Source organism: Siphateles boraxobius, unplaced genomic scaffold (assembly GCF_051911475.1).
Source record: "Siphateles boraxobius isolate OS27281-9 unplaced genomic scaffold, OSU_SipBor_1 130, whole genome shotgun sequence".
Classification (NCBI taxonomy): domain Eukaryota; kingdom Metazoa; phylum Chordata; class Actinopteri; order Cypriniformes; family Leuciscidae; genus Siphateles; species Siphateles boraxobius.
The window spans coordinates 19,824,751-19,840,093 of record NW_027508734.1 but is presented as its reverse complement, the minus strand read 5'-3'; the positions used below and the strand labels follow the sequence as shown (position 1 = coordinate 19,840,093).

At 39.5% G+C, this 15,343-nt stretch overlaps 1 protein-coding gene across 2 annotated transcripts in view; it reads right to left on the bottom strand.

The window, feature by feature from the left end:
* The window catches only part of ccdc102a (coiled-coil domain containing 102A), a 64,151-nt gene that overhangs the window by 23,033 nt on the left and 25,775 nt on the right, over nucleotides 1-15,343 (bottom strand). The window contains exons 2-7 of one of the 2 annotated variants that reach the window (XM_077228432.1): nucleotides 9,580-10,345; nucleotides 7,414-7,631; nucleotides 6,831-6,939; nucleotides 4,649-4,765; nucleotides 2,719-2,928; nucleotides 1,419-1,884 (exon numbers count right to left, since the gene is read on the bottom strand). In XM_077228432.1, coding sequence (XP_077084547.1) covers nucleotides 1,801-1,884; nucleotides 2,719-2,928; nucleotides 4,649-4,765; nucleotides 6,831-6,939; nucleotides 7,414-7,631; nucleotides 9,580-10,254 — 1,413 coding nt within the window. In that variant the 5' untranslated portion in view covers nucleotides 10,255-10,345 and the 3' untranslated portion in view covers nucleotides 1,419-1,800. Of the gene's footprint in view, nucleotides 1-1,418; nucleotides 1,885-2,718; nucleotides 2,929-4,648; nucleotides 4,766-6,830; nucleotides 6,940-7,413; nucleotides 7,632-9,579; nucleotides 10,346-15,343 lie in introns of those variants that run through there. The other variant, XM_077228431.1, reaches the window with a different exon arrangement.

Below are 15,343 nucleotides of genomic sequence, written 5' to 3'. Positions count from 1 at the left end.
AAAATCTCCATTTTTCCCATACTTCGAAATGTTCTACTCACAACTATATGGAATATTACTTTACTGTTGACTTTATTACTATTTTATAACATTCTACATTTTATAACAAATTGCAAAATGTTTGGTAAACATTTGACTAGAAATGTGAATGATCTGTAGGGAGAGAAATGAACAAAAAAATGAGTGAGAGAGATTGAAAAAGTATGGTATTAAACTGACCTCCAGAAAGACAAACTTCTCTTTGATCCGGGAGGAAAGAGAAAGACTTTAACTCCACTTCAAAGCTTGTCTACTCTAGACTCAACAAACCCTTTAGGAATTAAAAATAAAAAAGAAACCCTGTACAGCCTGTTTTGGCAATGTTCCTCCATCTGGATGGAGGCCTAATCATTTTATATGTGTTTGTTGAAACAGAAGCGTCATCATGTATTAGCCCCACAAAAACATGCTTTGAAGTTTGTAAGAGGTCACGGTCCCAAACAAAACCAGTCCCTGATCAAAACAAACGCACACAAAAAACAAACAAGAGAGACAACAGCAGAACCAATAGCAGAATCTCCACCTGCACGATTCACCTGGAGCCTTTTTGATGTGTGTGTGTGTGTGTGTGTGTGTGTGTGTGTGTGTGTGTGTGTGTGTGTGTGTGTGTGTGTGTGTGTGTGTGTGTGTGAGATGTGCCGACCTGCAGCTGTGTGTTTGTACACGCACCGCTGTCTCAGTCAGACTGAGTTCTGACTGAGCCTCGGCCAACCTGATGAATCCCTTTCAAATCAGTGTGTATCCTTCCAGATGGGCACCAGACAGCATGTTACAAAGGGCCGTGATCCAGGCCCTAAAGCAGGGATATTCAATTAAACTTTACATTTTTGCATTTCAGAAAAAAAAGGAAGGAAAAAAAAATCATTTGCATGCTAATAGGAAATCTCTGTGATTTTTAGACAGGCTGAGATGAATGACAGGGCTAAAGGGTTTTATATATACACACAGTATATATATATAAGAAGTCTCTTGTGTTCACCAAGCCTGCATTTATTTGATTAAAGATTCAGTAAAAACAGTAATATTTCGAAATATTACTACTATATAAAAAAAATAACGGTTTCCTGTTTTAATTTATATTTTTAAAATGTCATTTATTCCTGTGAATTTTCAGCATTATTACTCCAGTCTTCAGTGTCACATGATCCTCCAGAAATCATTCTAATATACTGATTAGGTGATCAATAAACATTTCTTATTATTATAATCAGTTATAATAACAGTGATCCTTAATATGTTTGTGGAAACCCTGATACATGTTTTCAGAATTATTTGATAAATAGAAAATTCGAAAGAAATGCATTTGTATGTAAAAGTCAAGCCGCACGCAAACACACTATAATAAATATATTAGAACGTTTCCAAGATTTCATTAACTTGCAGAACTTTCCCAATCTCAATTAAATTGTCTGACATTTCCTAGCTTTCCATGACTCTGGGAAACCCTACCTAGAGTACAAAGACGCTACTAATGAGTGATCAAATCAATATTTCATTTCTTGTAGGGATAGCATACACTAGGAAAACACACACACAGGAAGTAGCCAATGAGTCCCATTCCCAATATTCTGCACATACTGGGTTTAACAGCAAATATGACAGTATACATCAATCTACGGGTGAGAGCCGAAGGAAACGTGCGAGAAAGTGAGAAAGCGGCTGGAGCGGAATATGATTTCAGTATCAATCACACTTTGTTCTTTTTGTCAGTGATGCTGCATCGTCCTCAGTGCGCCGTGGCCTGTTTCTCCGCTCCTGTCCTCATCGATCCATTTGCTTCAACAGCTCCTGAGCAAGCTCATCAATCTCTCTGTGTTTCTCTCCCAGACTGCAGGCCGCCGGCCACTATCAGGACATCACTCGTGTGGGAATGTGCAACAGCATGTGGACACAGGCGCGCACACACACACATATACGCAACACTATTCTCAGATGGCCATATGTTGTGCATTTAACAAATAAGCCAACACATTGAGCCTTGCATGCAGGGATTACATGTTCATTTCCTGGCACAAAATCCCTATTCCCTTGTTACTGGATTAATTGACATGCTACCCTCACTCTTAACCCTTTTCCCTCAGTACCTTTCCCTTCAGCATTACTCTGGCCTCTAAAACAATTCTCTCCGCTCATATTCATCTTTCCCTCTTCCCCACTCTCTTTAAATCCTTCCTACTTTCTAGGCAGAAGTGTAAGAGCAGGTGCGAGTGATTTACAGCGTATATATTTGGATCACTCGATAAATCTCTGGCTGCGCTAATGGTCTCTCATAAGGGCTCTGGCCATAAGTGTCTGGATTTCCTAACACTCCAGTTTAATAGAGCATCACCAGCATCTTACAAACACGCACACACTGAACAACTTTCTCAGCACAGCCAATATACAACATAAGACGTCCATCAAAACTGCGTGGCAGCTGTTGCGCACATCCACTGTCTTGCAGAACAGGGCGCATGCCTCTCAGCACAGGATCTGATGGATATGGCCTCTTTACGTCAGTGACACTGCCTGGATTTATTGCAGGAAGAGGCTCAGATTCTTTGCAAACTGCCAGCACACCTCATCCATCTCTCATATGCTGTACAGTAGATTCTGAGCTGATGCTGAGATGTTGAGAGATGCTTACATATATAGGTTTGTGATTATTTGTGTGAGGTTACTGCGCTCTCCTTCACTCACCTTGTTCCTCTCAAACAGCTCACACTGGATGGTCTTGAGGTCAGTGTCCAGGGCGCTGGCGGCCTGCCTGCGCTTGCGTGCCAGCTGCTCCTCCAGGTCCTCCATCTGGGTGCGCAGCTTTTTGTTTTCCCTCTCCAGAGCCAGCTTTTCCGTCTCCAGCCGCTCCCGACGACCCCATTCTGCTGCATTCTCCACCTGCAGACGCTCCATCTGCACATACACACGTACATTCAGTAAGATAGGAGTGAGGAAAGAGAGAGAGAGACATAACACCATAGAAAACTAAATATTTGAGGACAATGATAAAGTAAATTTGAATGTAAAGCTATTCCTAACATGTACAAATTTCCCATAAGCACAACATTTTAGCACAACAAGATTAAAAACAAAACAAAAAAAACACCATTTCACCCTAAATGTAAATATTCACCACAATGCTATAATATTTTACAGAATATTCAAAGCAGTGATTAATACATTACCGGGAGTGTAGGTTGATTTTATTTATTTATTTAAGTATGTTTCTAAGAGTCTCTTAGGCTCACCAAGACTCCATTTATTTGATCAAAAACACAGTAACAACAGGAATATTGAGGAAAAAAGAAAAGAAAAAAATTATTTGATAAAATAGAAAGTTTAGATTTATTTGCTATTTATATAAATAACTTTTGATCAATTTAATGCACCCGTGCGGAATAAAATTATTAATTTCTCAAAAATAATGAAACATTTGAACAGTCTTTTTGTTCTTTGTTTAGTATCTTCAGTTTCTTTACTTTAGTACAGAATGCTTCTACTTTAATGATATTCTTATGTCAACTTTGCACTGCATGTTTTGAGATTTACCCAAATTTGGATCTAACCTTTTTGAAATCAACTGGAAAGGGAGTTTTTGCACAGTTTTATTTTTCAATCTGTTAAATTAATTAAATAAATACTAAAAAGTAAATAAATACTTCATAAAAACTGGTTCGGATAAATATGTCAAGTTTAATTTGTTTAATTAATTAGTTAACTTCTTTTCACTTGGAAAATTCACACAAAAAAGGTTCCCAAACCTTACCTTTTTTCCGTTAAGCATTAGAACAATTTGTATCGTAAAAGCATTATACAAAACATTTCGACAAAAATCAACTTTTTTTTTTACACACAAAAAATCCTGAAATCTACAAAAGCATATATACTGTGCAGAACTCTAAATAAAATATGAAGTAAATAAAATATGGAGACACAGCATTTCCCATGTGTATACCCATAATCAGGAAGGACTAATGCTTATGCTGCATTACCACACAGGACTACTATTACCCCAGAATGTTGTTGAACTAAGTGAAGGGCTCTCCATGATTTCCCAGTTCTGACCTGGCGCTAAAAGCAGTTTAATGGGAAACCATTTCTCCTAGATTCACCTTAAGTGCTGGCTGGCTTTCATACCCCAAACACTTCCAGACCAACTAGTCATTAATATTTCTATAATGTCATTTGACTGCTGAGACGAGGCACTGTCTGTGAAATGCCTCGATTCCTGAGGGCAGAGATGAAGGGAGGTCACCGTGGGATTTTGGAGATGAGGGGACACAGGGGATCTGAGCCGACACACAGGAGTAGCGGCGCTCTTTAAGGAGCGCATCAAAGTGCAAAATGTCACTCTCTCCTGCCAGGTTCATCTCAGCAACACCCCGCTGATAACACTGCATGCTGGGAATGTGTTAGAGCAGCGTTCTGTCATTACGCCAGCCTGACTAACAGAGGGATGTGGTGTTTGGTGCCGTGCTAGTCGAAATGTAGGAGAGATAGCGGATGGCTGTTTAAAGCCCTGAGGGTGTTTAACTTTGATGTAGATCACAGTGAGTCCTAGGACACCGAACCGGCTGGCCCATGCAGAACAATGCAGCATGGGTAGGACACAGCAAAAGTACATGCGTTTCACCTCTGCACGGAGCTCTGCCAGTTTCTTGTCCATGCTGGTGCGAGCTCCCAGCTCGTCCTCCAGATCTTCAGACATGCGGCCCAGCTCATCCTGATGCACCTCCTTCAAAAAATTCAGCTGCAAAAGAAACAGAGTGTCATTTAAGTTCATCTCTGAAATTATGATCTGAAGTAAAGCTTCCCCTTGCTTTGTCGGAGAATATCTATGATACTCAAATAAAGTACACAGCCTAACTACACCAAACTATGCAATGCTCTGAAGATGTCATTGGTATTCAAAAAGATTTTACATTCTGTTTTTTAAACTCATTTCACATTTGATGAAACTCCGTGAAACTGCACTCATTTAACACGACTGACATACTGTGGCAATACGGTCTAGCACATTTGTCATTAAGTGAGAGGGGTGCCATGGTCAAAGTCTGATCTTTTTAGAGCGTTCTCACACTCGGCATACTGTGACTCAAACGCAGTGATTAACATTCGCTGCAGGTCGTGAGCTCACACAGCTGGGCTGGGGACAGGCAGCTCATCTATTAAACTACCTACTGAGTGTAGCGTGCTCATCTCAAGCTATTCACGCACATCCTTACAGGTTGAGGTTATTAAAAAGAGAAGCACATCTCTTCCTATACAGTATATGCCTGTGACGAGGTCTAGGTGTATGATGATGAATCAGTCTCTTATTCTCTATGTGGAAGGCTTGTATTGAGAGTGAAAGTTTCGCAGGGCCCAATCAGTGTGCCTGTCTTTCATAAAACTGCCTGACTGAAAGAAATCCTAAGCAGCAGTCTAATCATTCATGAACAATACCAGAGTGTCTCGTTCGTGGGTAACAGCTGCCCCCTGGTGGTATTCTCATGTACAATATCAGTCAAAGTTTGGATACAATCAATCAAATTTAAAAAATATATGCAGTTATACAGTATTTTAATATAATATGTATAATAGTCCTTATACAGACATAATTTGTGCTATTCTATAAAATATAAAGTTTAACACGCATAATTTTTGCATTATGAATTTACTAAAAAAAATAAAGTGTAGGAAAAGCAGCCAAAATGTTGCCAGCGTACATGTGAACTCTTTAAAAAAAGTATCCCAAGTGGAAAAACTTTATAAAAAATAAAAAAAATTTGTATTAAATAGTTTATTTTATACTTTTCATGACTTTGTTATTGTTTTCTACATGGACAATGAAGAATAAAAGAATATTTAGAAAAAAATGAAGAACTGTGACCAACTTTTTGACTGTGTCCACTTTTTTTATTATGAATCTGAAGCAGGAATGACTATGCATGGAGGATCTGTGACTTATAAGGAAGAATATGATATCTGAAAGTCAGAAGGTGGAGTGCTGGGTTTTGATGAACAGGCCCACACAACAGTGCACTCACCGTGCATTCTTCCTATTGATTAGAGCTCTCACTAAAAACTGCGGAAAATCTTTTAACACGAAAGTATTGGAGATCAGTTACTCATGAGAATACCATGTGTTAGTGTTCTGGCTTCAGTATTTTATTTGTTATTTGTAAATCAAATACAATCCACAAATAAGAAACAGCGTTGAAACCAGAATACTAATGTTCACAATTAAGGCTCTGCAATTTATGTCTTGACTTGAAGCCCAAAGAGCAAAAATAATTTGCTTAAAATACCAATACCAATCAATGAAGCCAAATAAACTCAATCTTCAACAGCTGCTACAAAACTATTAGGCTTTTGATAGTGACCTATTGCAAGTTAATAACAATAACTGTCATAATACACTACATGCAGTAGAGTTGGATGCGATCTAGCCAGATAAACAAAATATATACATGTTTTCCACCCAACCTTTTGACAATATTCAATATACTGTATATCTCAACATTTATGTAACTGCACTGAAATGGCTTTTTTTCCAAACAAAGAAAAATCAATGTTGATCAGTAGATTCAATGTGTTTATGCACAGTATAAATCTAGTAAAAAGTAATCAAGACATTTTTTCACACTATTTGTCACTAAATTGCTACAAAGAAAGTTCATAAGTTTGCTTGACTTCATATCACCGGAAACAAAAAATTGCAAACATATGAAGAATATTCTACATATCAGAAGAACATTCTACATATGCTTCATCCCAAATATGCACACCGGTTGAAGTGTTAAAAAAAGTGTTACGTTGCTTATGTTCCTCACCTGTTTTACGGCCTCTTGTTTGCTTTTGTTCAGTTCCTCATATTTGAGTTTCCATTGGCTCAGCTCTGTCTCCAGCTTCTCTATGTTCTTAATGAGTGTGTGTTTATCTCTGTGTGTGTGTGAGAGAGAGAGAGAGAGAGAGAGAGAGAGAGAGAGAGAGAGAGAGAGAGAGAGAGAGAGAGAGAGAGAGAGAGAGAGAGAGAGAGAGAGAGAGAGAGAGAGAGAGAGAGAGAGAGAGAGAGAGACATGATAGCTTGACATGCACAGCACAGGCCAGATCACTAACATCATCATGACAGGGTGAAGGCAAATCTAAATTTATATCTGGTCTTCTGAGATGCCTCCAGTAGGTGCATTTTAAAGTCATCACAGATATGTCCTTCACCAGTCTATGATGAGTGCAATTCAGCAGTTAATTGAAATATTTTTTATTATCAGTAATCCTTGGCAGTGAAGGACGCATCTATGTTTACCCTGTAATTGTAATGAGAAGCTCCGTGATTCTAAAGGCCTTTGATTTCATTTGTTGAGTTCTGGTCTATTTGATGCATGCATTGTTGCCACCTGGACAATGATCTCTTACTCTCTTTCTTTCATCAGGACTTTCTGGGACTCATCCAGGCGTAGCTGGAGAACATTGAGCTTGCTGGAGTCCTCCTCCAGGGAAGCCAGATCCTCCCACAGCAGTCTGCTCCGGTCCTGCCGACTGAGAACTGAGCGCAAGCTACTGGCACTGCGAACGTCCCATGAGTCTAGACCCTCTGACTTCACCCTGAGAAGAGCCTCCAATAACTCCACCTCCTGAGAGAGAGAGAGAGAGAGAGAGAGAAAGAAAGAAAGAAAGAAAGAAAGAAAGAAAGAAAGAAAGAAAGAAAGAAAGAAAGAATCCTCATCCTCGAAAAAAATGAAAATAAAAGTAGAAGCCAGAAATCCGAGTAATCTTACAAACAGGGATAAACAAGGGGCGAGTAATATTTTAAATTGAAATTATATTAAGTTCTTATAGAAAGTTTTAAGTTTACTTTTGTACAATAAACAATTCTGATACTGCCAATCAATGTCCAAAGTAAAACCTGGGTTGTGAAGCAAAACCATCCGAGAACCGCTGTCTAAGTCAATTTTTCAGACGATGAAAACAAATTGAAAACATAAACAAAATAAAAAAACAAAGACTTTTATGCTTTTGTTTTCTCCTTATTAAACCAAACCACAGAAGAGGCATTTGCTCTGTCATCCACATAACAAATATCATATTGCACCTTTCCTTTATTTCCTTTGTGCATGGATGAAATTTACAAGCTCTTTGAAGGAGTAATAAAAAACGGCTTTACAGTTCAGTGCACCATCCTTTCTTTTTCCTTCCTACACACAGTAGGGATTACATATCAAAGATATGGGCCCCAGGATACAGACATGAGACACTAAACATGCTGCCAACTTCCGACTATCCCAGAAAGGCCACAGTTCAGTAATTGCACGAAAAGTGCAATGACACCTCCCTACCAGCAGGGGGAACCAAACGCATACAAATAGACATCATAGAGTTCCACATGTGGAAGCACTCTGCATGCCTGTGTGGAAACAGATCAGGAAATGGGATGGTTTCAAACAATCCAGTAAGAATTAGACTAAGCTAACCATTATTTGTTTACTTGGCTAAGACTGAATGAGGGTGCCTGATCCTACTTCAGAAAAGGTGCATGTCTCTGTACTGAAAAAAAAAGAAGCAAAAACAGTTTTGCTCTCACCAGGTAATCGTCACTGTTTACAGGAATCAGAGAGACTCTTGAGCTATCTAGGCTACCCCCTGTTGATATCTGTGCAGAAATATACATCCATCATGCTCGAAACTCTGAAGGTCAAGTTTGACACTGCCATTTTTTTTCCCGTCCCTCTCTCTGCTGGTGCCTGGTGGGTCGTCTTTGCAAACCAAAAAAAGAGGTGAACATTGTTTGAGGGGTAATTCTTTTGAGAGATTAGTTAAAAACACATTAAGGAAATAACAGACATGCTCAAACGAGTCTAGGAATGAAAAAGGGGTTTCTGGGTAGTTGGATCTGGTGCGGTACCTCTGGCTGTGGCCCCATGGGGGGTTGTGCTGGTTCTAATAATAGGACCAAAAAAAAAAAAAGAAACCAGCACACAAGCAAAAAGCACAGAGTCAGGTAAAGAAATCACAGAGAGGTGCACTTATCCAGGTCTGTGGCTGACCCATTTAGAATTGTCTACCTTTTGAGAGTTAACAGCCTTGGTTATTCTATGGGTTTGACGTGGTTTGAGCATCTGGGTTTAAATTATTTTATTCAAATTTTTTCTCAAGTATTATTCTGGTATCCAACTGATTTGACATATACGTGTGCTTTCTGACAAGCACTTTTGGTGTGCACCGGGTTCGTTTGACATCAGAGTTTGGTTTGTTTGGATGATGTTCCTTCCAAACTTGGGTGCGCAGCCGCAAGCCGTACAAGAATCCCCTTATAAAGGTGATATGGCATACAGTTCCAGTGAACTTAAGTATGGTTCTCTGCGGTTTTGGTTAGGGCACAAATCTTTCCTGCAACCGAATAACTGAAATTGCTTTTTTCCACCTAGTCCTTTGTTCCCCTGAGAAAACTCCCCTGCATTCTGTTTTGATCTATGTAGTTGATTTTGAGTTTCCAGTAGGGGTCTGGTAAAAATCAGGCAACCCACCAAATAGACCTTTCTGAAAATATTTTGCTTTACATCTTTCCAACTGAGGAACACTCACCTTCTGCCTGTCTAGTTTGTCAGTGCCTACATCTCTCACAGGTTCCTGCTCTGGAGAGCCTGGCCCATCTCTCACGCTCTCCTCGTCCTGGTTGTCATGCTTGATGTCTGGTTCCCTTGGCTGGTTGGAGTGTGTGGAGGCAGTTGAGGAGCTGGATGCTGGTGCAGTGGAAGCGTTCTCTGGGGAGTTCTGTTCAGCTCGGACCCTTTGGGCTTCCAGACGCAGTTGTTCATTTTCCGCCGCCAGTTCCTGGCGCTCCCGTCGTGCCCCTGTCAGCTCTTTGGTAAGGGCGTCCAGACGCTGTCTCAACTGCCTAACCTCATCCCGTGCCCTGTTGCGTTCGGCCCGAACTTTACTCCACTTCTCCCTCCAGTTGGCCGTACAGTCCGACCACCAGCGCATTGTTTTCTCCATCTGAGCTGCTCGTGCCCGAGCCTCCTCCAGCTCGCGCAGACGCAGCTCCTCGCGGCTCTCCCAGTCCCCAGCGCCATCGCAGCCCAGCCCTGGAGACAGCAGCAGAGGAGGGCTTGAACTGGGTGTTCCCCCTGAAGGGCTGGGTGTGTGGGTCAGGCTGTCAGGGGATCGCACCCGATCTGGGCCCAGGCCCAGGCCGCACAACAAGCCTGCCCCAGACTTGGCGGCCTCTGTCATGTGGGGACTAGGTGTGTGGTTCATCACTGAGCCAATGATGAGTCCAGGGATAGAGAAGATAGTGGTCAGGAAGATCTGATCAGGAAGCCATGATCCACATCAACATGGTGGTTTTCTGTGAAGCAAGAGCAAGATGAGTTGAGAAGAGTAAACAGATCCTTCAAAATAAAAACTCTCTTTAAAAAGTTTTTTGAAATATACTAATGTTTAATTCTTCATAAAGTTTTTCAAAACCATAATACCATTTTCAAGAGAAGCTGAAATTTTTTATTTTATAGAAGAGGTCTGTTCAAGACGTTGTACATAAGAATTGCAATGTTAATGTAATTTTGAATAAAATCACAGATAGGACAAATAAAGTGCACTATAATTTGCTCTGAAAAGCAGTATACATATACATTCAGTAGGTGACAAAGACATACAGGAGCAGAGAGAGCAAAACGAGAGAAAAAGAACTCTCTCTGTCAACATGTCATTGCAACGGGGCCAATAACATTAATATTGCTGAACAATCCAGACCACACCATGACAACCAAGTGCAGCTTTAATTTACAAGTGTTCTCCCTTTCACACACTCCCACACACAGGGCTGTATTTACTTAAAAGAGTACAGGCAGGGTTACAAAGAAGGAGGTTCCAGGTCAAAAGCCTTCTGCCAGAGCAGCCAGCATCTCTCATCAGCCGTGAGAAAAGAGTTACAGCCCTACAGCAAAGGGGAGAAGGAACTTGTGTTTGTGTATGTAAAAAGTGTGAGGCTTTGGTGAACAAGGCTTAGATTTATTATGTTTTTAAAAACAGACCTCTTTCTGACCTATAAGACAACTGAGCATGTCATCTGTCTGAGCCAAAAAGAAAATTCTAGGAAAACATCATAGTATGGTTTTCAATTTAGGTACATTCACAGTTATACACAGACATGTTATACACAAACTCACTTATCTTAGGTTATTTTTTCTGTGGAACAACCAAACAAACATGATGTGTATATTACTGCAACTAAAATGGAAGTCTATGAAATTGTGGAAGCAAAATTGTAAAGCGAAATATGATGGACTGAAGGGTCATTTCATGTCAATACAACCACAGGGTTTTTCTGATGAAAGAAATATGTAAATTAAGAAGAAAGCCAAAATATTAAATTTCATGGATGTATATTTACGGAGTAATCCACTATTTTGTCGAAGGGGTCAAAATGAGAATTTTCACCTGAGATTTAGTGCCAAAGGGGGTCAAAATTACTTTAGACAGAGAGTGGTAGGTAATTTTTGTGTAATTTTCCCCCCCATAGATTTCCATTGCAAGAGCACTAAACTGTGGCACTATTCAAACCCTGAGGAAGTTTACGGGTGGGGCCTTTGGCTTTGGGAACTGCCGACTTGTGCATTAGAATATATTGGGGCAAGAAACAGAGGCATAGGCTCCTCATAAAACACTACTCATACAAAAGCCCCCTTTTTATTAGCTCAGCTGGAATTTTTTTTTGAAGACTATTATGTTTGCTGCAAGCTAGGAGGGTGCACAAGGGTTTTGGTGACAAAGAACAGCAACCGATGCCACTGTGGGTCAAGGGGACAATGAATCAGTATCCTGGATCAACATGTCAGCACAGGCTACATGGTTTAGTCTAGGCCTATATGTTACTGTGTCTCTTTTGTGAGCTGTGGGAAGCAGTTGTCATGCCAATGAGCTCCTGCAAGGATTTGGAAGAGCAACAGAACATCACAAGTAAGAAAACGAGAATGAGGCAGAAAATTAATTAGCTCCAAAGGATTTCACAGGAGATCATAATTAAGACTGATGATGCAATCTGAGCAGCATCTCCAATAGAAACATGAGCAGCATGGAGAGACGAGTGGATGAAGAGAAAGAGTAATAAATAATAAATCGGGGCAAACATGCTTTCAGTTCAATACACACAAGGCTCAACAAATATCTTAAAGATAAGCATTAACAGAGGACTTCTTCTCCTACAGAGCAGCTAAACCAACATGGGTTTCCAGACCAAAGATCCAAAGATTAGCTGATTACGCTGGCCGTCCCAGGTTTATCTTGCAAGTCAAGCTTGTACAAACCTGGTAGGGACAACAGCATCACATGCTAGGGACTTTTTTATAATTTAACCACAACATATGCTTTTAAGAAAGAAGTAAATGTTTACTGAACACACAGCTGGTTCAGAATTCAAGTACATTCAATCACTAGGACAAATTGAGAAACACTTGTCTAATACAAAAAATAGATCATATTTAATGCAAAACTACAAAGTCAGAGGTTAATTATGAACTGCATTAGAGGATTAAATGGTTTCCCTCCTGTCACAACTATTTTCTTCTATAGTGTATACCTTCAACAGGAAATCCCTCAAAAGTCACAGATTTGCTGCCATTTGATTCACCAATGAACCAAGCTGACTCACCCATTGACTGACATATGGTCTAAATAAATCAAATCCTGTTCATGTAAAGAAAAAAATACATTTTGTGTGTACACATACTTGTAGGATGAAATCTATGCAAAGTTTTATAAATGAGGCCCCAGAACACTCATTATTACATCACAGAAAATTCACAAGAACATTTTAAACAACAGAGACCACACACCACGCCACAGAGCAACATCTCATCTTTCCAAACTCAAGCAATGAATTACAAATCTGAAGAGTTCTTCAATGCAGGACGTAAATAAAGCCCCTGTGTAAAACATCCATTTGTGTTTTCCCCAGCGGCTCTGTGGGAGTCGGAGGAACTCAAAGGCAAACTGAGACACAGTGTCACTCACAGGAGCCAGGGAAAGTGAAAACCGATCTGATGGCTGCAGTCCATTAGACTTCAATGCCCAACTGTCACCTCCTGACATAAAGCTAGGAGTACAATCTTTTGTTCCCTGGTTCATCAGCTATGCTTGTCAAAGTATAGCCTCAGGAGTTATCTTCCATCATGACGAAGTGAAGTGTTAAAAGACACTCAGGGCAGGAAGTGAGTAATGTTGCAGTCTTGCAGAGATCTTAAAACATATAGAAAAATGTGAAGTGAACCTGAACCCAAAAAGTCGATTTTTCTAAAATATCCAAGAGAAGAGAGTATTATGAGAACAGGATTCGTTAACATAAATTTCAGTGTTGTAAGATTGAAAGCACACCTTGGCTGTAACCTGTGATCCTTGTGGTTTTCAGAAAAATTTGCCCCTAAAGGAAGTGGAAGTTTGTCTGTTTGTAGCGCTGCTAGCGCATGTGGTCTCCAACCGCAGACTGTGAAAGTGACAACAATCATTTTGTGTTCCACATTAGAGCAGATGATCTTGATAAAAGATCTTCCGCTGTCTCGGTTGAAAGTGTTCTTGCCAAGTTTAAACAAGCAAGTCTTAAAAACTGCTTATCTTCACAGCTAAGTAAGCTTGCTGAAAAGTTACAGACAGCCAAACTGTTTCGATATTGTAAACAAATGGTAAACGCATACGATATACCATATAGATAGCATAACGATTTAAAATAAAGTGGAGAAGAGAGAATAGAAGGATAAAACATACTGTCAAACTGATTCTTTAGGGCATATGAATTATGTAGTATTATAAAACATTAAGTCATAGTACGCTTTAAATATTCTGGTTTAATAAAAGAACCTAACTTGAGACCAAATATTCAGCCAGCCGGGCTGAAGTTTACTTTCATCACCAAGCCACTGGACGTAACCCATACCGCAAGCAGAAATCCTCATAATACTGTAAGAAAAAGAAAAACGGAGGCATCCATTACACGGAAACATAATTTCTCTGCTCTGCTCTCAAACTTTTTAACTGAGTTTAACTCGGACAGTTAGTGATTCAGTAAGACAGCACAATAATGTCCTGTAAAATCAAAAGAAACCCATTATTTTCTCGACACAAGTTTACAGAGAAATTAAAGAAAGTGTAAACAGGTTTAGCTTTCTTTCTCAAGCTTGACATTATCTCACACTGTGACACGGCTGATTACATTCGAATGATTCCCACACCAGAAACTGGTAGAAAAGCCAAAAATGTCTCACAGTAAAAACAGTAACAACTATAGCCTCTGCAGGCATGTTTGCTGTCGAGACTGATTTCAGCATCACAGAGCTGGTGGATGGGCATCTACTTTATCTTCATAACCCATGCACAGACTGACTGGGCCAGCATGTCAAATTAATTAATACCAGTTAAATGTCATAAAATAAGGCCCTGTCCACACGGAGACGCGTTTAGCTGTATACGTAAAAAAAATGATCGTATCAAAAAATATACGTAAAAAATAATTATCGTATCATAAATTTCTCTGTACTGTAGGCCTACGTATTGTAGCCATTAAAGAGAAGTTAGTTTCATATTTATGCTTAAAGAATGTTATTTTTCCCATTTCATCTATGTTGATTATATGAAAAGTGAACAGCATGAGTAGTCTAATCATAAGTTGCGCAACATCGAGAGACATCATTTTGACCAATTCATTAAGTTTTGTTTTGTTTTGTATAAAGCCTTTCTTTAAAGTGAATTTCGTTTTGTATAAATTGTATCTTAATTTTAATAAATTTTTCATCAACCAATTAACTGTATTTAATAAATAAGAAGCAAATATAGCAGACGATATAATCAGGACATGGAAGCGCCGCCGCGATATAACTTGCATTGCACGTGAACTGGAGCTGGTCTCATAAATGAACAAACTCAGAAATATAACTATAGAAATCTTGAAATGTCTACTTTTAAACAAAACAATTCAAAACGAATAGAAACAGACAACTCTCTTATGTAATCCATATGAAGTGTGCATTTCTCTCTATCGGGAATGTCACGCAGTGTTGCATTATGGGACGTAGGCGCCATATTTACAGGCACGATCTGTGTTTACCTTTGACACCTATGACATTTAATAGTGGGTGTGTTTGGCTAAAACGAGGTAAAATTGAATAAGAACGGGAAAAAATGAGAATTTGAAAGAAAAAGAGAAGGGACCCTATCAGGAGAAACTAAATGCCACTGCCAAAAAACGTTATTTGGACAAACTGTCCGCGATAAGCAACGTTGATCCATATGATTTAGCAGCCCAAGACTGTCACTTAATGTATTTATTAAGCAGTTAGATTTTAAAAAGTCATGTAAA